Source organism: Thamnophis sirtalis, unplaced genomic scaffold (assembly GCF_051295495.1).
Source record: "Thamnophis sirtalis isolate CommonGarterSnake01/CBP01778 unplaced genomic scaffold, rThaSir2_p1.2 scaffold_5, whole genome shotgun sequence".
Classification (NCBI taxonomy): domain Eukaryota; kingdom Metazoa; phylum Chordata; class Lepidosauria; order Squamata; family Natricidae; genus Thamnophis; species Thamnophis sirtalis.
In genome coordinates this window covers 55,037,465-55,061,591 of record NW_028261385.1, presented here as the reverse complement: position 1 = coordinate 55,061,591, position 24,127 = coordinate 55,037,465, and the positions used below count along the sequence as shown (strand labels likewise).

The following is a 24,127-nucleotide window of genomic DNA, read 5'->3' as shown; positions in this document are numbered from 1 at the left end:
GAAGGGCGGCATATAAATCTAATAAACCTAAACCTAAACCTGAACCTCTTCCCTTCAAGAAGGCTCCTCCTGCCCAATTGCCCCTCGATCTCATCTTGTGTCTCCTTCCCAGAACTCTCGGATGAACATTTCCAATATTTATGGGCAAGAAAGCGGTGGTTCAAATGCAGACAGAAGAAAGAAATATTGGACTCGATGGAGGAGGCAGAAATTTTGGATACCATCTTGGAACATCTTCATCCTCTCCAGGTAAGCAGGGGTCACTGGGGTCCCGGAAGTCCTTTGTGGAGAGATTGCGGAAGCCACTGCTGCCACGATGGAGATAACTGACCCCCAAAGTAGACAAAGGTGGTTCTGGAGAAGTGGCTGTACGATGGGGCCCTTGGTGGGAGGAGCATGGAAGGACCATGGAATGATCGCCTCAACCATTTCAGACTTCTCCTGAACATCAGGACAATGCGATCCTTAGAGTCTGTCACCAGCCCTGGAACGCTCCCAATCCATGGAGAAAACCCAAAGAAGGTGGAGATTTTTGCATATCTGGGATCCCACCTCCAAGGCAAAGGTCTTCTGACCCAGGCTTCCTTAAAAAGCAAGAAGTAGAGTCTTGGTCACAACTGTGAATTCCTTTCATTGAGAGTCAGCCAGGCTTGGCAAACAGTCTTTCAGAGGAATATTTATCTACACGAACCTTATCTCGCTTGGAGAGCTGCCAGATAATCAGTTTCCAAACACAGGGCAAGGCAACACTTGGCACGGAGTCTCTTATAGTCACAAACAGAACTTCCCACTCTTGAAACAGCCAACCAACTGAATGCCTAAGCCCTCGTCTGAGCTTCCCTCAGTCCCCAGGACTGACCCATATTCTTCTCCAACCTTCTCATTGTCCCACCCTATTGCCAGCTCCACTGGAGTGCCACAACAAAAGGGAACATTAATGGAAAGGTGCAAGCAAGGATGAGTGCAGTCTGGATGCATTGGCAAGAACTCACTGATGTGTTACTGGACACACAGATGCCAACCCGTCTTGAATCTAAGATCTACAAGAGAACCATCCTCCTGTTGCACTGTATGGCCCTGAATGCTGGGCAGCAACAGGAGGGAGCAAAGTCTCTCTCCATGCCATGGAAATGCAAATGATCCCTTGGATATCGGGCACCTCCCTTTCTGACCACATCACACATGACACCATTTGACCACATTTTGGTGTGGCACCAATTACAGAGAAGATGAGAGAAGTCTGACTCTGCTGATAAGGACACGTCCCGAGAGCAGCACCTTCCACTGTGGCCAAGGCTGCCAACCAACTAGAAGTCAGTGACTGGTGACCTTGTGGGCATCCAAAATAAGGATGGCAAGAGGCCATCAACAAAAATACGGAAGCTGCAGGCCTTCTCCCAGGTGATGCAGGTGACGGAGCTAAGTGGCCCTCAATGATCCAAAACTGGACCCTGCACCTGTGGGAATACGCTAGGAAGAAGAAGATGGGGCCCTTGGTGCTCCCTGGACTTGGTTCTTTAGTTACACAGATTTCATGACGCAACTACATCATCAGTGCTGGTGAGTGTGATGTTTGCTCCCTGCTTATTTGGGGCAAGCTACTGTGTATAAACAGAGAGCAAACTTCACTCCCCTCTAGTTCTGATTATGTTTTCTAGTTGGGCCATGAAATATCTGCAAGAAAACCCTTCTTCTCCTCCACTCTGAAAACCTTGTACTCCCTTGTACTACTGACAATGTTCCCTATGTGAGGGATGCCCGAATTAATCATGAGCCTCAACCCAACCTTCAAAAGAAATCCAGTTATTTATTAGGAGCTTCATATCCATCCCATCCAAATGGAGCCAACTCTGACCTCACTTTTTTGCGTGCTAGCTCTGACCCTGTTTCCCCCTCCCCCAAGGTGGGTCATCAGTCGACGAAGCAATTTCACAGGTTGTAGATGTTGATAAATCAAGGACTACCAACCTCTGGAGACTGGTTGCTTCCTGGCCATTCCAATCGGAGGAAAAAAATCCAGACACTTCATCTCACCATTTGTGGCAGAGCTTTTCCTTCTGTTCCTCTCAAAAGCTCTCTTGGCTCCAGCTGATGCAATCCGGATGGTCCTTCTTAGGGGCTTCGTGTCTGTCCCAGCTAGAAAAGTCGAATCAATGATCCGATGCACCCTGAGGCAGAAGGGAGACCAACCCTCCCCTTGGAAACACAGAAAAACCTCTTCCTTCCTCTGCTCCTTCACTTCCTCACAACTTCTTTTTTGTTGTCCTTGTTGTCGTTGTTGTCAAAGCAGATTCCTGCAGACCACAAAGTCACCAGGGGGAAAATGAGTGGATGGCAGCCCATCAGCCAGAAGCTTTCAAGGCAACAAAGCACTTCCTACTTCTTGTCTAAAGAGAAGGTAAATATGCTGAGCTTTTCCCCTTTTAGGGCGCCAGTTGTCTTAGACAAAGGTCAGAAGAGGACAACTTGCTTATCTCCATCAATTTTTATCTCTTTTCCTCTTCTGTGCTTTGAAATCTAGGGTAGAGTTCCAATCCATCCATCTCCCCTTTCCATATTCCGCTCTTGCCATTGCCAACCCCGCTCACTTTGTTGTCAGTATCCACAGTTTTCTTATCTCTTTGCTCATTTTGTCCTTCCATCTTTCAAATTCTGTCCTTCACTTTCTTCATTTGCTAAACATCCTCAGTTTCTCCATCAGATTTTTCTGTTTTGTATTCCATATTCTCCAATCTCTTCAATTCTCTCTGTCACAACTAATAGATTTTGAATTTCAAACATAATCATTTGCAATATTACAGTTTCTTTTTTTCTGCTGGGCCATTCTTTCAATTTTTCAGATACTGCCACTGTAGGGTTCAAGGCTATTTTAATAAACTTCAAACAGGTTCATTTATTATCTTTATAGATATATTAGTTTGATAATATGATATTTTATATAAACAATATATGGAGATTATGAGAGGAGGTTTAAAAGCTTTATCTAGAATATGTTATAAAGATGTATTGCGATTGGATGATTTTAGGATGATTTAATGGAATATTATCATATAATCCTATTCTAGATTTTGAATATTATATATAAAAGGACGTAAAAACAATTATAGTCAAATTAATGTTGAGATATAATAATTGCAATATACATGAATATAGGTGAATTTAAAATATGTGATTTGATATGAAAAGCAGGTGATGACTATGGAAGAGATGCATGGAAGTACCGTAACCAACTGACACACTTTCTACAATTTGTAATGGAAGATGGCTTTTTTATTTTTATTTTTGTGTTTGTTTGTCCTTGTTCAGAAACAAATAAAAATTGTTTAAAAAAAGAGGACAAATTCCTGTAGCCAACTCTACACTGCCCACTAGTCACGGCCAACTGGCTGTGGGTTAATTCAACAATTCAAATGTTTTCCAATAATGTTAAAAGTCATTTTAACGTTTGTCGTTTCATTTTGTCTCTCCTTTGGCATCCTTTCTTTGATGCTTATGCAGCCTTTCTTTGATGCTTCGATATTAGACAGACAAATGAATATTAGAATTACAGACTTGGAAGGGGGCCTTGGAGATCTTCTAGTCCAACCCCTTGCTCAAGCAGAAAACCCTTTACCATTTCAGGCAAATGGTTGTCCAATCTCAACTTAAAAGCCTCAAGTGATGCAGCACCTACAACCTCTGGAGGCAAACTGTTCTACTGGTTAATTGTTCTCACTGTTAGAAAGTTCCTCCTTAGTTCTAGGTTGGTTCTCTCCTTGATTAGTCACAGACTAACATAATAAGAGAGTTGGAAGGGACCTCGGAGGTCTTCTAGTCCAACTTTCTGCTCAAGGAGGAAACCCTATACCCTTTAAGGCAAATGTTGTCCAATCTCTTCTTAAAAATCTCTAGTGAAGAAGCACCCACAACTTCTGGAGGCAAACTGTTCCAGTCATTAATTGTCTTCATTGTTAGGAAGTTCCTCCTTAGTTCTCCTTGATTAGTCACAGAATTACATAATAAGGGAGTTGGAAGGGACCTCGGAGATCTTCTACTAAGATCTTCCACTAAGAAGTTTCTACTTAGTTCTAGGTTGGTTCTCTCCTTGATAAGTTTCCATCCGTTGCTTCTCGTCCTGACTTCTGGTCCCTTGGAGAATAGGTTGACTCCCACTTCTTTGCGGCCACCCTGAGATATTGGAACACTGCTATTAGTGCAACTCTTGTTCCCTACTGAGTGGGCCATGGCGGGTAAGCCATGCTTAGTTGGAAATGGCCCTGTGCTTGACCACACTTGCTCCTTTTCTGATCATCCTTTGTCCTGTTCTTCCTTTTCCTGGATGATGGGTGGAGCTCCCTCAGACTCACAAACTCTTTTTCCAACCTTCAGATAAACCTGTACAAATATTATGGCTTCAAATTGAGGAATACCAAGCAGAAGGACCTTGTAAAAGATCACCTCAAGAAGCTTCTGGCAATCTCACTTGAAGACGAGACAGACAGAGAGGTGAGTGGGAGTGGGCTTCCTGTGGGGGCTGAGACCTGCAACTTTGTGGGGTCCTTGGTGCTCTCTGAGCTTGGTTACAAGAAATGTAAACCTTTTGCGACCCAACTCATTTCATCAGTTCTAGAAGGGAACAGGATTTGAAGAGGGGAGGTGAAGGGAGGAGAAGAGAATAGGAGAGGAGAAGGAGTGGGCGGAGGAAGGAGGAGGGGAGGAGAGGAAGAAAAGGAAGGAGGGGAGGAGGAGGAGAACTGTGGGGTTTTTGGAGTAGGAGGAAGAAGTCTGTGGGGTCCTTGGTGCTCTGTGTGCTTGATTGCTTTCTTGCAGACATTTTATTACCCAGTTAGGTAATTTCATCAGTGGTAGAAGGGCCTGGGGCTTGCAAAGAGGAGGAGGAGGAGGAGGAGGAGGAGGAGGAGGAGGAGGAGGAGGAAGAGGATGATTAAAAAAAGAAAATGCAAATATCCTAATTCACAAGCATTGCTTTGCCTAGGGAATCTCGGAGAGCATCCACCTAGCTGCACACCATCATCTTCCCGAAATTCTCTTGGTTCTCAGGGAGGTCGGTAACATCGCACAGCCCAAGAGACCATCTCTCTTGGAAGACTCCCATGAGGTAAGACAAGGGATGGGGTTCCAAGGTCCAAAACTCAGTAGAGAAGAAGGCTGGGGGATTCTGGGAAGGAAAGTCCTAGATGTTTAGAAGGATGGATGCTCCAGGCGATCTGGTCTCTTCAGGCTAGTCATAGATCTCAAAGACCTGAGACCAGCGCTGAGATTGTAGGTGGGGCTGGAAATTCTCCACCTCCATCTCCTGGAGGACCATTTTATAAGTCTAGAGAAGATCATGAATTGTCCAACAAACGTCTCAAGTAGACTCAAAGGTGCTTTTTCAAAGGGCTTGGACTTTGTTTGTCCTTGAAGACATTTCGCTTCTCATGCAGGAAGCTTCTTCTGTTTTGACCAAAGTCAGAACTGAAGAAGCCTCTTGGATGAGAAGCGAAACCTCTTCAAGGAAAAAAAGAAGTCCAATTGCCTTTGGAAAAAGCCCCTTTGGGACAACCATGACCTGGATGACTAAGAATCTCCATCTGTTTCCATCCATGGCTTCTTGTCTTGTCTTCTGGTGCTTTGGAAGAGAGTTTGACCCCCTCGTTTTTGTCCTGGCAGGACCCACAATATGTGTCTGACAGAAGGATTAGGACAACATTAATCCTCTGCTATGGACAAGCAGCCCAGGGAGCCTCCCCTGAAGACCTGGGTGATTTCATCCAACCCATCGTGTCCGAAATGCTTGTCCAGTACTCCACTATGAACAAGGTAGGCTGGTTTCCACTGGAATTTCTCTGGATTTCAGTTGATGGTGAAAAAATATAAGAAACGTCTGTAAAAACCAACCAAGCTCAGGGAGCACCAAGGGCTCCACAGTTCAACCCTGAGCTACAAATATCCCCTTTTGGTGAACAAGGACAACCTGACTGCAGTTCTTAGAGGTTGCTGGGGAGAATCTAGTTTAAAACAAGTGACCTCCAGCTCCCAGTTATGCCTCCCATTCAGATCTGCTTCCTGTTCCAATTGCCCTGGAGATGATGAAATGCTAGGGGTTTCTTTATCTATGGTCATATCACATTCATTACACTCAAGGCAGCGCATTATCCTCTTTCTTCCTTTTCACACAACCACAACAACCCTGTGATGTGTGTTGGATTGAAAGAGAAGAACTGGGCCAGATGTGGACTCACCCAGCTGGCTCTCATGCTGAAGGTGGGACTAGAACTCACAGTCTCCTGGTGATTGGCTCAGACAGTTGACTTTCATGGCTATAGTGGGACTAGAACTCTCCATCTCTTGGTGATTGGCCCAAAGTCTTTCAGCTGCCTCTCATGCCTAAGGCGGGACTAGAACTCTCCATCTCTTGGTGATTGGCCCTAAGTCTTTCAGCTGCCTCTCAGGCCTAAGGCGGGACTAGAACTCTCCATCTCTTGGTGATTGGCCCTAAGTCTCTCAGCTGCCTCTCATGCCTAAGGCGGGACTAGAATCCAGAATGTCCAGGGGGTATTTTGATTGGGAGCCCCCCGGAGTTCAAGAAAAAACTGTCAGCTATGTAAAGGTTGAAATAAATAGATGCACCCTCTTCCCTCTGGTGTCTTCTCACCTCACCCTCTTCCCATTTGGGTTTCCCAGGACGAAGGCCTGAAGAAAGCCTTCATGAGGTCCATCATCATGGTCACCAAAGCGGCTGCCCTCAGCAGGAGGCAAGACCTCCATCTGCCCCAGAAACAGGAATTGGTCACCAAGATCATCGTAAGTGGGGACGGGGGGCAGGTGCTCCTGGCGCATTTAAGTTTGAAAGAGAATTTGAACTGAATTTAGTTCTAATCAATTGGGCCCCAAACGATTCTGTTGCTAAGTGGGACAGCTGTTAACTGAATTCTGCCCCATTGTATGACTTCTCTTTCCACCGTTGTTAGCTGAATCACTGCCGTTAAATTAGTCACACGGTTGTTAAGTGAATTTGGCAACTCCTTTGTTTTTATTATTAGTATTTATTTTTATATCCATAGACAGACAGACAGACAGACAGACAGACTGACTGACTGACTGACTGACAGAAAAATAGATGATGATGATGATGATGATAGATAGATAGATGATAGATAGATAGATAGATAGATAGATAGATAGATAGATAGATAGATAGATAGAGTTCTGACCCCCTCCTCCATCCAGTAACGAATGCCAAGACAAATTTAAATGGAATGTACTTTATTAGCAAGACACCAAAACCTCGGTGGCTGAAAGCCAAGCATAACAACAGATAAGGACCTTGGCAGCAACTCAGACAAGCCTCGGCAGCAATCCAGCCTGCCAATCTAGTTACAAAAGTTCTCCAACTTTTAATCAATGCGTTAACTTCTGCAAGAGGGTCGTGTGTACAAGCAGTCCTTTTTATAGTCCGGAGAGGAGCCTATAGTCTGGAGAGGAGTGCAATTACCTCCTGTAACTGCGCAACTGTTCCTGGCGCCTAGTAGCTCTTCAGTGCCAAGCATCCAGGAACAACTCACTGCTGACCTCAGGCTTACTCTCCCTTGTTTCCTCCCCACTGGTCCAAGGCTCAGGCGCCTGGTGGCCAATCAGCTTCTCTATGCCCTGCTTGGAGTTGGAACCCTGTCCAGGGTCCTCCACATCCTCCAGAGCCGACTCATCGGGCCCCTCGCTGTCAGAGTCTGGTGGCAGCTCCAACGGCTCCTGCTGGGTCACAACAGATAGATAGATAGATAGATAGATAGATAGATAGATAGATAGATAGATAGATAGATAGATAGATAGATAGATAGATAGATATGGATGGTGAGCGAGAGAGAAAGAGAGAGAGACAGACAGATAGACAAATATTTAATATATAAAGTAGAATGAAAAATAGAAATGGGAAATTAGGGGAAGAAAAAAAATGCATTGAAACTTTCTAGAAGAAACTACACAGCCAATGTCCAGAATGGCAGAGGGTGGAAGTGTATAACATTAAGAGCGGTGGATTTAATTCCCAGAATTCTCTGGCCTTTAGGGGTCCTGAGAGTTGAAGTTCACAGGTCGTAGTGAAGCCCTAGTTACACATCCCTGACTTAAACCATGGTCAGGAGACACTGCAAACTGCCATCAATGCAGGCTGGTTCCCAAGCGACCAAAATATGATCCTATGATCCCTGAGGAAGAAGAGCCTCTCAGAACTTCAAATCTGGGTCATAAGTAGTCCTTGGGTGTTAGAATTAGAAGAACAAAGTTGGAAGAGACCTTGGAGGTCCTCTAGTCCAGCCAGGAAACCCTATACCACTTCAGACAAATGGCTATTTGGAAATGAAAATTTCCCCTTAGTTCTAAGAGGGATCCTGCAGAGATCCGTCATAATTTTAAATGGTGGCTAAGTGACCAGTTGTAAGTTGAGGACTTCCCATGTCAACCAGGAAAGGCGTAGAGATGGGAATAGTGCCAGCTGGATGGTGGCCACATCTCAGGAGCTTTCTTACACGTCTTTCCTTCTCCTTTCAGGAAGTCATTGAAGATGAGCCCCTGATACCCTTGTCTGTCACAATTCTCCATCAAGCCATCGTCACCATCACCTGCATGAGGTATGTACCTGCACCACCCTCATCTTTCCCCCAGCTGAGGAGGAACTTGGAGTTGCACCAAGTGATGGGATTTCCGTGGAAAGTCCCCGTGCTCTAGAGCATGGGGGGTGGGTCAAACTCCATTTCATTGAGGAACACATCAGGGTTCTGGTGGGTGGGTGGATTGATGGTTCGATGGATGGAGAGAGAGAGGGAGGGAGGGGGAGGGAAGGATAGATAGATAGATAGATCCAGGAGAGCAGGAGTTCAAACTCCATTTCATTGATTTGCTGGAAGAAATGTCCTTCTGGTTTCGGCTCCAAGTGAGGAATAAGACATTGGAGACATGGAGGCTGCTTGGAAAGATGGTTTTAATGGTGGACAGGAGCACATGGCTTGAGTCCTGAACAGAAAAGGTGATAACGTGCTTCAATGTTGGTGGAGAAGAAGAGAAGGGCTGAGGGAGGGGCTTGCTAGGCTTTTTATAACCTGTTCAGTCCCACCTCTGTTTCCTGTTCCTGTGTAACAAATGTATTCTGATTGGTTGTCAGACTCCCATGGGGCCATGCAGGGGCACCTCTCTAGGCTGCGTTTTGAATCCAGATTTGGTTGAGTTCTCAGATGCCATTGGGTGAATTGGGTAAAGGGCCAGTATCATCATGCCTTAATCCCATCACTTGGAGCTGAAGGGGAGGATTCTTTATTATGTAAAGGGAGTAGCTTGGTCATCTTAATGGCCCATTGATAAAGGGGGTGGGGGCAGGAAGCTGCAGGGAGCTATTCTCTCTTCCTTTTCACATCCAGGGAAATATTCTGACTTTTCAATATTTCCTAGGATATTTCATTTTTCTGGGAGAGGGCGGGGTGATAACTTTCCATAGGAGGACACATCAGGGCTGTGGTGGGTGGGTGGGTGGAAGGATGGATGGATGGATGGATGGATGGATGGATGGAGAGGGATGGATGGATGGATGGATGGATGGATGGATGGATAGATAGATAGATAGATAGATAGATAGATAGATAGAAGATTCTTTACACTGAGAACAATCAATCAGTGGAAGGGTTTGCTTCCAGATGTTGTGTGCTCTCCATCACTCGAGGTTTTCAGAAAAAGAGAGGACAAGCATCTGACTGGGATGGTTTAAGGACCATTAAGCAAGAGTTGGAGTAGAAGACATCCAAGGTCCCTTTTAGCCCCCTGAGTCTAGGATCTCCTCACACCTCCCTCCTCTTTTCTTGTCTTTAATCAGCCGTATGAAGCCCTCCTTGAACTCTGAGGTGAGGTCTGAAGTGGTCAACCAAAGCATCCGGAAGGTGTTTTCATTGCCAGCTCTCAAAGTAGCCACAATGAAAACAGATAGCCAACCCCCATCATCTCACTCTCAGGTGAGCAGTCCAGATGGAGCAAAGCAATAGGGGATCCACCTGGAAACAAGGATGCAGTGAACAGGATTCCTGATCTCCTCAACAGCCCTGGATCCATCCCTCGAGCCAAAGGTCCCCTTGGCTTGTCCCTTCCTCTTTGGTCTTGAAAGTCTGCTTCCCCTTCTCGTTCTACGTTTCTGGATCCCAGGAGTCCCTATTTTGAAGCCCTAAACATTTCCAGGGGTTTTTCCTCCCCATCATTTCTCTCTTCCTCCACTTCTCTTTTATCTTCTGGTTGAAGGATCTTCTCAAGATCAATTCCCATCTCCTCCCTTTGCCCCACAACAAAAGAAGGGCCATGGTGGGGCAGAGCAACCATGGTCTGCAGGCACTAGCTATGATTCCTAGCAGAGGTGGGTTCCTACCAGTTTGCACCAGTTCGGTAGAACTGGTTCGTCAAATCCACTGAAACGTTTAGAAGAGGTTCCACCATTGGACCCAGAAAGCAGGCCACACCTACAGAAGAGGTTCCAAAAAATTTTGAAATCCAACACTGACACACACACACACACACACACACAGAAAGAGAAAGAAAGGAAGAAATAAATAAAGAAAAAAAGAAAGAAAAAGTGAGAGAGATGAAAGAAAAAAGGAAAAGGGGACAGAGAGACAAAAGGAAGGAGAGAGAGAAAGAGAGAGAGAGAGAGAGAGAGAGAGAAAACACCTGGTCAGCAAGCTACTTCCACCAGGTCACATGGCTGGCAAGCCACTCCCACAAAGGAGGCCACACCCACAGAGTAGGTTCGAAAAATTTTTGAAACCCACCACTGATTCCTAGGTAGTCTCAGATAACCCTCAGAATTCACATGCTTAGCAACCGAATCAGATTTATGATAGTCGGAGTATTATAGGGTCACATGACACCCCTACTGTGACCTTCTGACTAGTAAATAGGGAAGTTGGATTCACTTAACAACTGTGTGACCAACTTAACAACCAAAGTGATACATTTAACCCCTGTGGCAAGAAAGTTCATAAAATGGGGGCAAAATTCACTAATGTCTCACTTAGCAATGGAAATTTTGGTCTCAATTGTGGTCGTAAGATGAGGACTGCTTGTATTTGAATCTCCCAGAACTGTTAAGGAAGAAAAAACGGCCCTGCAAGGTCAGCCACTCCATTTACTGCAGACCTCTGGACTTCAACTCCCAGAATTCCATGGCTGGCTCAGGAAGGTTGGGAGCTGCAGTGCCCCAGTCATAAAGGGGACATCACCTCTGGATTTCTGCCTCTTTCAGGAGCCGTTCCTTCCTTAACGCCCCTCATTCCTTCTGACATTTTCTCCTTTTTTTTAGGATTTCTATCATCAAATAGCCACTGCCTGCAACAACATGCTGACCGGATTGCTGTCTGAAGCTCCCAATTTGGATGCCCTGCAGGAGATCCTGATGGTAAAGAGAGATCTTTCTTGGGGTGGGTCGCCCGGTCAGCCAGATGTTCAGGCTGGATTTGGCCCTTCTGTCCCCCTGTGGAGTCTGTGGCTCTTCCAACTGGGAATGACCCATTCCTCCTTTCCTCCCTCTCCTTCGTTTCCCCTGGCAGCACACAAATCCCTGGATCGATTCTCCCAAGAGCCACGAGAGATGGAGGGCCCTCAAGGCCATCAAGCACCTCTTCAAGTTCGTTTTAGAAAATGTCAATTTCGATGTAAGTCTCCCTTTGGGATGAGAAGCAAAATGTTTTCAAAGAAAGGAAACCCCCCAAGAAAGTCCAGCTGCCTTTTGGGAAAAGCACCTTTGGGATGTGACCAGGAGGATACAAGGAGTCCTGCTTGAGCAGAGGATTGGAGGAGAAGACCTCCACGGTTCCTTCCAGCCACTGCGGTTCTGTCATGCTGTGATACTGAGATTCTGTAATTCTCAGGTTCTGTGATTCAAAGATTCTGAAATTCTGAAATTCTCAGGTTCTGTGATTCAAAGATTCTGAGATTCTAAAATTCTCAGGTTCTGTGATTCAAAGATTCTGAGATTCTGTAATTCTCAGGTTCTGTGATTCAAAGATTCTTATATTCAAATATTTGATAATTCTATGATTCTATCATTCTGTGTATCTAAGATTCTGTGGTTCTGTGGTTCTTATTCCCTGATTTCAGCCGGCTGAAAGCTTCATGAGCCCCCTCCCCTTCTCTCTCCTCTTTCCCCTCCTTTCCCCTTCCTTTCTTTAGACCACAGGTGACTTTTCTTTGCTGGGACAACTGGTGGCTTTGCTGGCCCTGCACATTGGCGACAGCAGACCAGAAATTGGCCGGATATCCGCAGAGGTTGCCTACCACCTGCACCACCTCCTCATGAGCAAAATGGGTGAGAACTTTGGACTCCAAGGGTTGACTTGCTGCAAGAAGACCAGGGATGCTCCCTGCCCAGGAGAGCATTGGGTGGCACAGTCTGTGGCTTAGCCAAGAAACGTTGGGTCGTTGGGCTTGGCAGAGATGCCTGGAATTGGCAGTTGATATTGGCATTTTTCAGGGCCAGGGGTCCTTTTAAGAAGGCGATTCTCACGTTGTGAGTCAGCTAGGGAGGAGGAAGAGGAGGGGGGAGAGAGAAGGAACGATGAAGAGAGGGGCAGGGAGCAAGGAGGGGGAGGAGAGGGAGAAAGGAAGACAGGGAGGAGAAGGAGGAGGAAGAGGAGCAGCAAGTGGAGGAGGAGATGAGAAGGGAGGGAAGAGAGAGGAAGAGAGGGAGAGGAAGATGAGGAAGGGGAGGAGGAGGAGGGAGTGGGGGAGGAAATCAAGAGGGAAGGGAAGAGGAGGTAATGAGAAAGTAGCGAAGAGAGAGGGAAAAGAGTTAGAGGAGGAGGAAGAGGAGGAGAAGGACAGCGGGGTCCTTGGTGCTCTCTGAGCTTGGTGGTTTTCTTCTTGACATTTCATGACCCAACTAGGTAACGTCATCAGTACTTGAAGGGAGGGATCTTTTCTCTGTGCTTCCATAAGTATTGATGGTCATCCCCCCTGATGATGTTCCCTAGTTGGGCAATGAAACACCTGCAAGGAAACCCCCCCAGGTCAGAGAGCACCAGGGACCCCTCAGGTCGACCCTGAGCTCCAGATCTTCTCTTCTCTTGCTATGATTAAAATGACCATCAGACGAAGGAAGTTCCCAGGTTCCGAAGGCCAAAATCTGACCTTGCGGTTTCTTCCCCTCCCTCCCAAGCAAAAGAAATGGACAAGAAACAGAAGAACATTGTACATTTGCAGAGGGAGGAATTCCTTGTTTCGGGCTCTGGGATCTTCCACAACAACATCTCCAAAATGGCGAAGGTATGTTTTGGATCAGCCTTTGGCCTGGCTTCCTTTTCCTCCTCCTCCTGACCCGGAGAGCCTCAAAGGAGTCAATCTCACAGTGGGGATGGCATTCTCCCAAGATTGGGCTTTGGGTACCCCTCCCCCCAATGCCTAGGAGGAAGAAAGGGTAGCTGCCATGTTGGCTTCTTTGACTCCATCCGAATCCCACCTGATGGAGGACATGGAATAAGGCTGCATCTCTACACGATGTGCTGTCCCCCAATCTGGGTCAAAGTCTCAAGAGAAGGGCGTCAAAGCTCAAGGCATCTCTGCATGGTCTCCTTTCCTTCTCTCCGATAGGCTTTTGGGAAGCATCTCAGCCCATTGCAGCTAACGCAGCTGCTCTTGGAAACCCTGGGGGCTTTGACACACGTGGACATCTCACACTCTGCGGGGCTGCTCCTCAACGCCATCCTATTGGAGTTTGGTGATGAGGAGGAAATGAAGGAAGTAAGGACATTGCAGGGTTTGGAGCAAAAGGGATGTAGGAGATTTTGTAGAAAACAAAGATGAGAATGGCTGAGACCTTTTTGGCTCAGTGATGACACTTCTTCTGGTTTTAAGAAGGCTAAGGCTGGATAGGAGGCCACTGAGCGATCCTAGGGCTGTTGAGAAAGTTGTCCAAACCTCCCAGAAGAAGGTAAGGGCAAAACAAAGGAGCCATTTTTTTCATGAAAAATAACATTTGGTGAGCCAATGTGGCAGTGGTGAAGGCTCCAGATGTTTTTATGGCTTTGTCAGCCGCCTTGAGTCGTCATGTGCGAATAGGCGGCAATATAAATCTCCTAAAATATACCAATAAATAAAATATCACAGGCAGCTGGACAAATCAGGAGTTTTTTAAAAAAAACGTAGGGCAAACTTTGACATTGTGGGGGCCAATTTATTTTCCCCAATGAGTGGAAGTTATCATCCCTACTGCATCTCCAATGGAGACCAACACTGAATCTCATCCTCCAATCTCTCTTTTGCCATAGCTACCCATGATCTTGAAGGAGATCTACCAGCGTCTCCCGAATATTACCCACCCAGCAACCAAAGCCCTCGCCCTCAAGGCCGTATGTCACTTGGCCTCCAAGAGGGTCAACCAAGTTGTGGACATATTGCTGGAATCCTCCGTTGGCTGTGATGGGTAAGAAGAACTTCAAGGAGATGGGCATCCTGTTGTCTTGGATTCCTCAGAGTCTCTCAATCCTTTACAATGGGGTGAATCCCTGTTGTCTTTGAAGCCCTATATGTCCTACGACCCGGGTATCTGCGAGACTGTCTTCTGCCACATACCTCCCTCAGACCAATAAGATCGCACAAGTGAACCTTCTCTGGGTGCCGTCAGCGGGACAATGCCAGCTGGTGGCGCCTAGGAGTAGGGCCTTTTCTGTTGCCGCTCCGGCCCTATGGCATGAGCTGCTCCCTGAGATCTGGGCCCTGCCCACTCTCATGGCCTTTCGCAAAGCCATTAAAACCTGGCTTTTCCGGCAGGCTTGGGGCTGTTGACCCCATGATTGAGGTCCAGCCCCCTCCTGATTGGGTGTTTGTTGAGTTTCCCTTTTTAACCTTGTTGTGCCCAATTGTTTTTAATAATTCTTTTTAATTTTTTTCATTTCTGTAAGCCGCCCGGAGTCCTTCGGGATTGGGCGGCATAGAAATTTAATAAATGAAATGAAATGAAATGAGCTCAGGTGGCGGAAGAGGGTGGAAGTTGGTTCTCTAAGCTTCTGCGTTGGTTTCCAAATGTTTTGTTACCAGGCAAGGTAACATCTTCAATGGAGTTTAAGGAACGCTAGTGCTGATGATCTTCTGCCTGTAAGGGCTTGGTGTGGTCAGTAGGTCTTGTGATGGAAAGGTCACATCAGGTGTGGGTTGTCTCAGGTCAGGGTCATATCAAGTGAGGGTCTTCTGATGGGTCTTCTGATGGACCAGGTGAGAGTCATATCAAGTGAGGGTCTTGTGATGGGGAGATCACCTCATATTGAGGGTTATGTCAGGTGAGGAACTTGTAATGGGTCTTCTGATGGACCAGGCGAGAGTCATATCAAGTGAGGGTCTTGTGATGGGGAGGTCACCACAAATTGAGGGTTATGCAGGTGGGGATCTTGTGATGGGTCTTGTGATGTGGAGGTCATGTCAGGTGTGGACCATATCAAGTGAGGATCTTGTGATGGGTCTTCTGATGGACCAGGTGAGAGTCATATCAAGTGAGGGTCTTGTGATGTGGAGATTGAGGGTTATGTCAGGTGGGGATCTTGTGATGGGTCTTGTGATGTGGAAGTCATGTCAGGTGAGAGTCATATCAAGTGAGGGCCTTGTGATGGGGAGATCACCTCAGATTGAGGGTCATGTCAGGTGAGGATCTTCTGATGGGTCTTCTGATGGACCAGGTGAGGGTCATATCAAGGGAAGGTCTTGTGATGGAGAGGTCATGTCAGGTGTGGATCATATCAAGTGAGGGTCTTGTGATGGGGAGGTCACCTCAGATTGAGGGTCGTGTCAGGTGGGGATCTTGTAATGGGTCTTGTGATGGGGAGGTCAGTAAAGGTCGTGTCAGGTAAGGGTCTTGATGGATGTTTTGATGGGCCATGGGTGTGTCACAGATGAAGTCTTCTTGTGGGAGGTCACATCAGATGAGGGTCGAGATGGGAATGAACTTTGAAAGATATTTTATGACTTTTCTTGTCACATTCGTTAAATGAATCACTGCAGTTGTCAAGAGGGAAACATGGTCGTTAAGTGAATCTGACTATTCAATGTGCTTATTAGAAGGTCACAAAATGTGATCACTTGACTTTGGGATGGTCATAAATTTGAACCAGTTGTCCAGGAGTCTGAATTTTGGTCAGATGATCCTAAGGATGCTGGAAAGTGTGAAAACTGGGAATAAGTCACTTTTTTCAATGACGTTGTTTCTTTGAATGGCTCCTGGAGAAATGGTTGTAAGTCGAGAACTACCTGTGTATATATATTTTTCTGGCATGAGAGCCATTCATTTGGACTTCGGTTTTCCAATCCTTCCTTCTGTTTGGGGGTGGGGGGTCATCTCTCTGGCTGGCCGTCTCTTCCGAAATGGGGAAAGGATCTGATTCCCTCCCAATCGGTTTCTCCCCCTCCGCAGAAATGCCAGGGAGATTTGGGAGGCGCTGGCTGAAGACCCTTATGCCAATCTGAAGATCATGAAGCCCCTCATGAAAAGGCTGGAAGACCAAGACCCCAGCACCGATGCCCTCTCAAGGAGGAATAGCAAGTCCTTCATGCCCATTGCTGTAAGCCCTCCACTGGTGGCTCTCTTTCCCTTGGATCTAGAGGTGGGGAACACCTAAGGGAAGGGGAGAGGGAGGCAGTGGGAAAACTGCTGGGGCTAAAATTGGAGCGTCATTTGGCATAAGCCCCTCCTCCTTTTTAGGTGGAGGCAGATGTTTCTCTTCCTGGGCTCAATGAGAATGTATCTGTCGAACAAAACTCCTCATTGGCAACAGAAAGGGCATCTGGCCAGTAAACCCTCAGCTCCGTTCAGTTGGCCAGAGTCCACCCTGCAAGGGATTCTGGGGAAGAGGAAGAAGGTGATGAATCTAAGTAAACTGGGGAGCCCAAGGTGACTCTCCCTTCATTCCATTTCTAGGCCACCAATGCCCTCTCTTTCCTCCTGTCCCTCCCGAACGCTGCTGAGCTCCTCCCCAACAAATTCTCCAACCTGCTCCTCGCCCTGGTCACGCAGCTGTACTTCCTCCTGGGAGCCAGCAAGAGTGGATCCGGGAGGTCCAGCAGAGTCATGGACCGTTCAGAACAGATCAACCTCTTGAAGTAAGGAAATCTCCTGGGACCAATCTGGATCCAACTGGATATAACTGAAAGGGGAAGAAATAAAGGGAGGCTGATTTGCTATTGTGTTTTGTGGTTGTTGCACAAGCCGCCAAGTGAAAGCTGGAGCTCTCCTGAGGGCAGCGGGAGGCCGGTTGGGGTCAGGGGAAGCATGGCCTTTGCAGGGGGCATCAGCTGAAGCATTGGCACCGACTCTTCTCCCTTCCTTTGATTTAGCACGGCAGTGGAGGCGATCAAAAACCTCATCCTCTCTGCCGGATACAATGAGGAGTATGAAGATTTGACGACGCTGGGATGCTGGAAGATGCTCTTGAGCCCAGATAGTCTGTTTGAGGCCATTTTCCACCTGGTCCGGTAAGAACTTCAGAGTCCAAAGAACTTGGCCTTGAGTGGCAGTGGGTGAGAGAGGGAGGGGAGGGCTGAGGGAGAAGAGGAAGAAGAGGCAGAGAGAGAGAGAAAGTGAGGGAGAGGGGGAAGAGGGAGGGAAGGGGGAGGGAGAGAGAAAGAGAGGAAGAGGGAGGGTTAGATAGAGGAAAAGGAGAGAGGAAGGGAGAAAGAGAGTGAAAGAGAGAGGAAGGGTGGTCAGAAGGAGAGGACGAAGAAGAGGCACAGAGAGAAAGAGAAAGAAAGGGTGGTTGAGTGGGAGGAAATATAGAGAGAGGGAAGGGGAGATAGAGGAGAGGAAGGGGAGAGAGCGAAAGAGAGGGAGGCGGAGGGGGAGAGAGAGGGAGACAAAGAAAGGAGAGGGAGAGAGGAAGAGGAGGGAAGAAGAAAAAGACAGAGAAAGAGAGGGAGTGTCAGAGGGAGACAGAAGGAGAGAGAGAATGAGATGTAGAGGGAGGGACGGAAGGAGAGGGAGGAGGAGGGAGAGAAAGACAGAAAAAGAGAGGGAGGGTGAGAAATTCTGTAAATGGACTAATTCATTGAGTAATTCATTTATCCATAATTCAGATAATCATTTCTCTAGCTTGGTGATTTTCTCCTCACTCACCAGCAGATCTTATCTGATTTCTCCCTATTTGATCTTTAGGAAACTCTTTGCATACAATAAAGTGGAGATGAAGATGATGTTCAGACATGCCAACACCTACCTGCACCATCCCGACTTAAGGGAGAAGACAATTGGCATGGTGTTCTTCTCGGAGGTGAGGATGCACCACAACATTGTGGAACTCCAGGAAAGTTGTGCAGGATTCAGGGGGACTTTATGATTAGGAAGTTGAAGTTGTGGGGGCTCCATCACTGGAGGCTTTGAAGAAGAGACTGGACAGCTGTTTGTCTGACATAGTAGATGGTCTCCTGCTTGGTCAAGGGGTTGGACTAGAAGACTTCCAAGGTCTCCTCTTACTCTGTTAATCGATGGAATTGGAGAGAAGGAGGGAGGGAGGGAGGGAGGGAGGAAGATTCAATGACCCCAAATTCCGTTTCCTCTTTGCATTATAGACAGTTTTGTATTGCCATTCTGTAGTCTTCGACATAAGACCGTCATAGAACCTCCACTGGTCACTAAGTGATCGCAGAAACCCTCAAGCCAATGCCGTGGTCATAAACTTAGGATAAACCAGATATTTCAGTGATTTTCTTCTACAGGTTGTCCTTGACTTATGACCACAACTGAGCCACAACTGAGCGACTTATGACCACAACTGAGCCACAAATTTCTGTTGCTCAGTCCCTAAGCAGGTTTTGTCCCATTTTACCACTTCCTTTACCACAGTTGTTAAGTGAATTGCTGCCGTTGTTAAGTTAGTCACACGGTTAAGTGAATCTGGTTTCCCCATTGACTTGGCTTATCAGGCGGTCACAAAACGGATCACGTAACCTCAAAACACTGCGACCGTTAGCATGTGAAGCTGACATCACAAAGATACGATTTCTTCTCTCCCTCGTAACTTTCTCCAGTCCTTCCTTCCTTCCTTCCTTCCTTCCTTCCTTCCTTCCTTCCTTCCTCTCCCTCTCCTCACTTTCCCTCTCCTTTTCCCTCTTCCTCTACTCAATAATCAATTTTAAGGAGTATTAAGGGGTGATATAGTCTATATATCAACAGATTCATATATTATAAGAAAACAATAAAGGGGGGGGGATTAAAAAAACAACCACCCTACTCCTTAATCTTAATCTCTTGAGCTGTTTTGGAATAAAAATACCTTCCTCCAAGATCAGGAATCTGTTAAGCCACTCGCGACTCCTGCAGCTTCTCGCTTATTGCATGTGTTGAAGTTCTTTTAACCCAAACCAAAGATGCCTTTTAAAAAACAGGTTTACATCACATTCTTATGCATGCCAGTTCTGTGTGTGAGGTAATTTAAGGTGGTTCTGACAAGTGTCGTCGGCATCTTCATATTCGGTCGCATGGGCAGCAAGCCACTCCCATCTGGTCACATGGGCAGCAAGCCACTCCCACAAAGGAGGCCACACCCACAGAGTAGGTTCGAACAATTTTTGAAACCCACCACTGCTATGGTCGTGCCAAACCAACCTTCTCTTCAGTCTTCCCTACAGGAAATCTTCGGTTTACAAAAGTCTTTCCAGAAACCCCTCCGGATGCCAGATCCAGCTGCTCTTCATGGAGCTCTCCATTCAAGCAGCCATTCGTCCTGGCAGCTAGCCCCACACCCTCTGTTCTTTAATCTTTTTATTGATGGAATTTTTTTCAAACGCTTCTTACTTTTTAAACTGGACTGGATTTTTTCTTCTTCTACTACTTTCTTTCTTTTTCTTTTTTCAATTCTCTAGTGCATATTCTTTTTAAAAACTTTTCTTTTTCTCCTGAAGTTTGGAATATAAAGAGGGGAGTAAAAGTAGAAGAAAAGAAGTTACACTGCCACTTAGAGGCTTGGAGGCTTGGAAACATTGTTTTTCTTTTTTTTTCTTTGCACATTTGATTTACATTTCAAGGTCTCTGAGCTTCTTTATTGAAAATGATAGACAGATGAGCAGGGACGTGCAGTCACTAGAGGCAAGGGAGGCAGAGCCTCCCCAGTCTCCTGAGAGAAAGGAAAGAGTTTTAAATATTTTTGCTTCTCGCCGCTGCCGCGCTCTGCCGCCTCGCCCCTCACCTCCTCCGTCCCCGCTGACATTCTTGGGAGCAGGTCGGGTGGCTGGCTGGCTGGGATGAGAAGAGTGGTTTGTCTTTGTGCCGGCCAGCCGGCCGGCCAAGCAGGAAACAGGTCGGGTGGGGGTGAGTGCTGGCTGGCTGGGGAGGGACTCACCGCTCTTGCCTCACCAACGGTATCCTTCACCGCACGTCACTGCAGATGAGCATGGATTGTTTATACAGGTGCTCCTCCGGGGTACTATCAGTAAAAAGAAAGCCTTGAAAGATAGAAGAATTGCAGTGAACTTGTTTGGAACTTAATCAAAAAGCCTTGGATTCTATATAGTGGCAGTGTATACTATCTGGAGGAATGTTGCAACACGAAAAAGAAAAGAAAGAGAATGCAGAATATTGAACAAAGAACAGAAGAATTGAAGAAAAAGATGAACAAAGAGATAAGAAAATTGGTGATATTGACAGGAGATTGAGGTTGGAAAAGACAAGAGTGGAATATTGTTATGGGAGATTGATAGATCAGATTTCCAAAATATAGAAGAAAAAAGGAAAAAAATTGGGCAGCTCTAATGTTAGAAATTTTGGCAGAAGCATCGGTAATAACCAAAGTGAAGTTGATGCAAGGAACAGACGAGGGGTTTCAAGTCTTTACAAGATATGCAATGAAAAACAAGTTGCCAAGAGAAGTCCATATAAGATCTACCAAGAAAGCAATTAGAACACAAATACTACAAATGGCAAGAGATATAAGATTTCACAACTATTGGAAGGATACAGGATGATGTAATGAAGTGCTATAATAAAAACTAATTTAGTTAGAATATTACGCATAAAATGAATAATAGTTATAGTCAAATAAATGATTAATAATGAAATTCTATATAAATTGTAAGTGAGGACTATGGAGAGGATGCATGAAAGTTTTGTAACCACAGATCAATAATTTTATATAGAATACAATGTAAAGATGTAATATTACTGGATGGTTTTAGGATGATGTAATGAAATGTCATAATATAAATCTATTCTAAATTTAGAATATCTCACATAAAGAAGTAATAATAACTATAGCCAAATAAATGTTAAATAATTATAATAATTGTATACATATATATTAGATTGATAATATGAGATTCTATATAAATTGTAAGTGAAGACTATGGTGAGGAGGCACAGGAGTTTTGTGACCAATTGACATACTGTATGTGACTGGAGGGTGGTTTTATGTTATATGTTTATTTTGTTTGTTTAAAAATTAAAAAAAAGAAAAAAAGAAAAAAAAAGAAACACTGTGACCGTCATAAATACGGACCGTCAAGTACCCAATTTTTGATCAGGTGACTGTGATCAATGGTCATGAGTCTGAAAAATGGAGTTGTCCCTTTTATCAGTGCCATGGTGACTTTCCGCCATCACTATATGAGGACTGTCTTTTCTTTTCCTCTCCCCATAATGGCTGAATGTGGCATCTCTTCATAGAGGCTCTGAGGAAAGTTCTCTTCCTTTGCTTGGTTAATAATCCATCACTCCACTCTTCTTCCCCAGCTTCTCTCTCACCCGGAGCTTGGACACTTGTTCATCATGAAGGACATCCTCAGGGTCCTCCAAAAATGGATGGCTGAGCCATATCCCCTCATCCAAATATTTGCTGTTCGTGGTCTGGGGTATCTTCTCCAGCACCCCTTTGAGGTAAGAGATGGGGGGGTAGGAAGGGAGGGACTTTCAAGGGAGCAGCAGGTGTGACCTCACTCTCTAGGAATTCTACAAGGTTAGGAAGGGTAGAAGGAGGAGAAGAAGACAACCACCAGAAAGAGGATGCCCTCAGCTACAGTGGCCTCTCTTCTACAAAGATGGAGGCATCCCTGGAAGATCTGAAGGATCAATTTGGAGACAGATCCTCTTGGAGGACATCCAAAGCAGAACAAGAAGCAATGGATGGAAACCAATGAAGGAGAGAAGCAACCTAGAACTAAGGAGAAATTTCCTGACAATAAGGACAATTAACCAGTGGAACGACTTGCCTCCAGAAGTTGTGGGTGCTCCAATACTGGAGGCTTTCAAGAAGAGACTGGACAACCATTTGTCCAGAATAGTGTAGGGTCTCCTGCTTGAGCAGGGGGTTGGACTAGATGACCTCCAAGTTCCTTTTCAACCCTGTTATTCTATGTTCTGTGGGCTTCTCTGTGTTTGTCATTCCTAGACTCAGAGAACTCCAGTGACCATGTTTAATCGTTCCCTCTTTTCCCTCCTTCCTGCAGAATACGATGTTAGAGCCGGTGCTAGTCCCTGTGGTCAACTGTGCTTGTCACCCAGACAAGTCTGTAGCAAAAGAATCACTCCGGACGCTTCAGTTCCTTTTCCGGCATCTGAATGCTCAAACCTATGGATGGAAAGCTGTCAACCTTATTCCGGTCCTGGGGAATTATTTTGCTGATGTACGTCAACCAAATCACAACAAACTAATCCACCACCCCCTCTCTCTCTTCCTCTCCCACCCTCCCTCCCTTCTCTCTTTTTCTTCCACAAAGATCGCCTGGGTACCATCTGAAGAATTCTAATTTTATCAAAAAGTCTTAGAAATAGTTCAGCAACAACTGTGTTGTTCTCATCTAAAAGAGTGTGTGAGCTTGCAGATTATCATTGAGCCCTTCCAGAGAGCTGGAGAAGTGCCAGATGAGGTGGAAGAGAATGAAGGTTGCCACTCTCTTCAGCTTCACCAAACCACCATCAATCACCCTCCATATTTATTAAAAATCCCGATTGGTGTTGCTTGATCTCAGACACTTTAAGGTGTGTGGATTTCAACTCTGCTGGCCTGAGAAGGTTGAAGTCCCCACATCTGAAAGCTGCTCAGATTGGGAAACTCTGGTCTCCATCAGTATTTCTCCCTCTTGGCAACTTGGAGAGGTGAGGACTTCAATTCCCAGAATTCTCCAGCCAGCATACTGGAGTTGGAGTCCTCACATCTGAAAGCTGCAAAGATGGGAACCCCTCGATCACACCATAGAGGTTGGTCTGCAAGCCTTTTACACCCATGGCCAACCATTGGCATGGCCTTGTCTAGAGAAACAGTTGCCAGACTCCCCTTGCTTTGTCTCGTGAGTGGGAAACTGAGGCAGATCAGATGAAGAGGATGGGAGTTACGAAGGCTTTTATTGTAGGTTTAGTGGATCCCTCCCTGCCTTTCTCTTTAAGGAAACAAAGGAGAATCAAATGTGAGACGTTTTCTCGCCTGAAATTTCTGCTCTCAGATTTTGCTCAGCTGACTGTTAGAATTAGAATAAGAATAAGTTTATTTATAGGCCGCCCTTTTCCCTGAGGGGACTCAGGGCGGCTAACAACTTATATGGGAGGGATACATACAATAACATATAACATAACACATAATTAAAAGAATAAACAACATTCATTCAGCATTCGGGTGGGGGCGAATTATAATCTTTACCCCCAGGCCTGACGGGATAGCCAGCTCTTGAGGGCTGCGCGGAAGGTCTGAAGGGTGGTGAGGGTACGAATCTCCACAGGGAGATCGTTCCAAAGGGTCAGAGCTGCTACAGAAAAGGCTCTCCTCCGCGTAGTGGCCAGCCGGCACTGGCTGGCAGATGGCACTCGGAGGAGGCCTAATCTATGAGATCTAATAGGTCTCGAGGAGGTAATTGGCAGGAGGCGGTCTCTCAAGTGTGTGTTGCAGTTTGTTCTTCTAGGTTCTCACAACACCTCCCACTTCCTAAATGCTATTGGAGGGACTGACACATTTCTCTTCCTTGTAGGAGGACACCGAGTTGCGCAACACCTCCATCACCCTTTTTGGCCTGGTCTTAAAAGGGGTCAAGAGGGCAGAGGGGAATCTGACCAAATCCATCCTGCACAACCTGATTCCTCTCATAATCCAGTTGGCTAATAGTTGGACCCGAGAGGTGAGTTGAAGGGCGGGGTCAACTAAGTTCCTGCTCTCTTCATGCTCCC

General features: G+C 46.1%; 1 protein-coding gene across 1 annotated transcript; it reads left to right on the top strand.

The window, feature by feature from the left end:
• Positions 1-195: 195 nt before the first annotated feature.
• Positions 196-24,127, top strand: LOC148045381 (maestro heat-like repeat family member 5). Its single transcript, XM_087715098.1, has 21 exons — positions 196-249; positions 2,291-2,398; positions 4,369-4,485; positions 4,976-5,098; positions 5,653-5,802; positions 6,667-6,786; positions 8,530-8,609; positions 9,842-9,977; positions 11,312-11,407; positions 11,559-11,663; positions 12,181-12,316; positions 13,166-13,272; positions 13,597-13,746; positions 14,274-14,428; positions 16,406-16,553; positions 16,910-17,091; positions 17,326-17,463; positions 18,140-18,254; positions 21,707-21,850; positions 22,420-22,596; positions 23,932-24,127. Exons 1-21 carry the CDS (start codon positions 196-198, stop codon positions 24,085-24,087), a joined length of 2,697 nt encoding a protein of 898 aa, XP_087571224.1. The 3' UTR covers positions 24,088-24,127.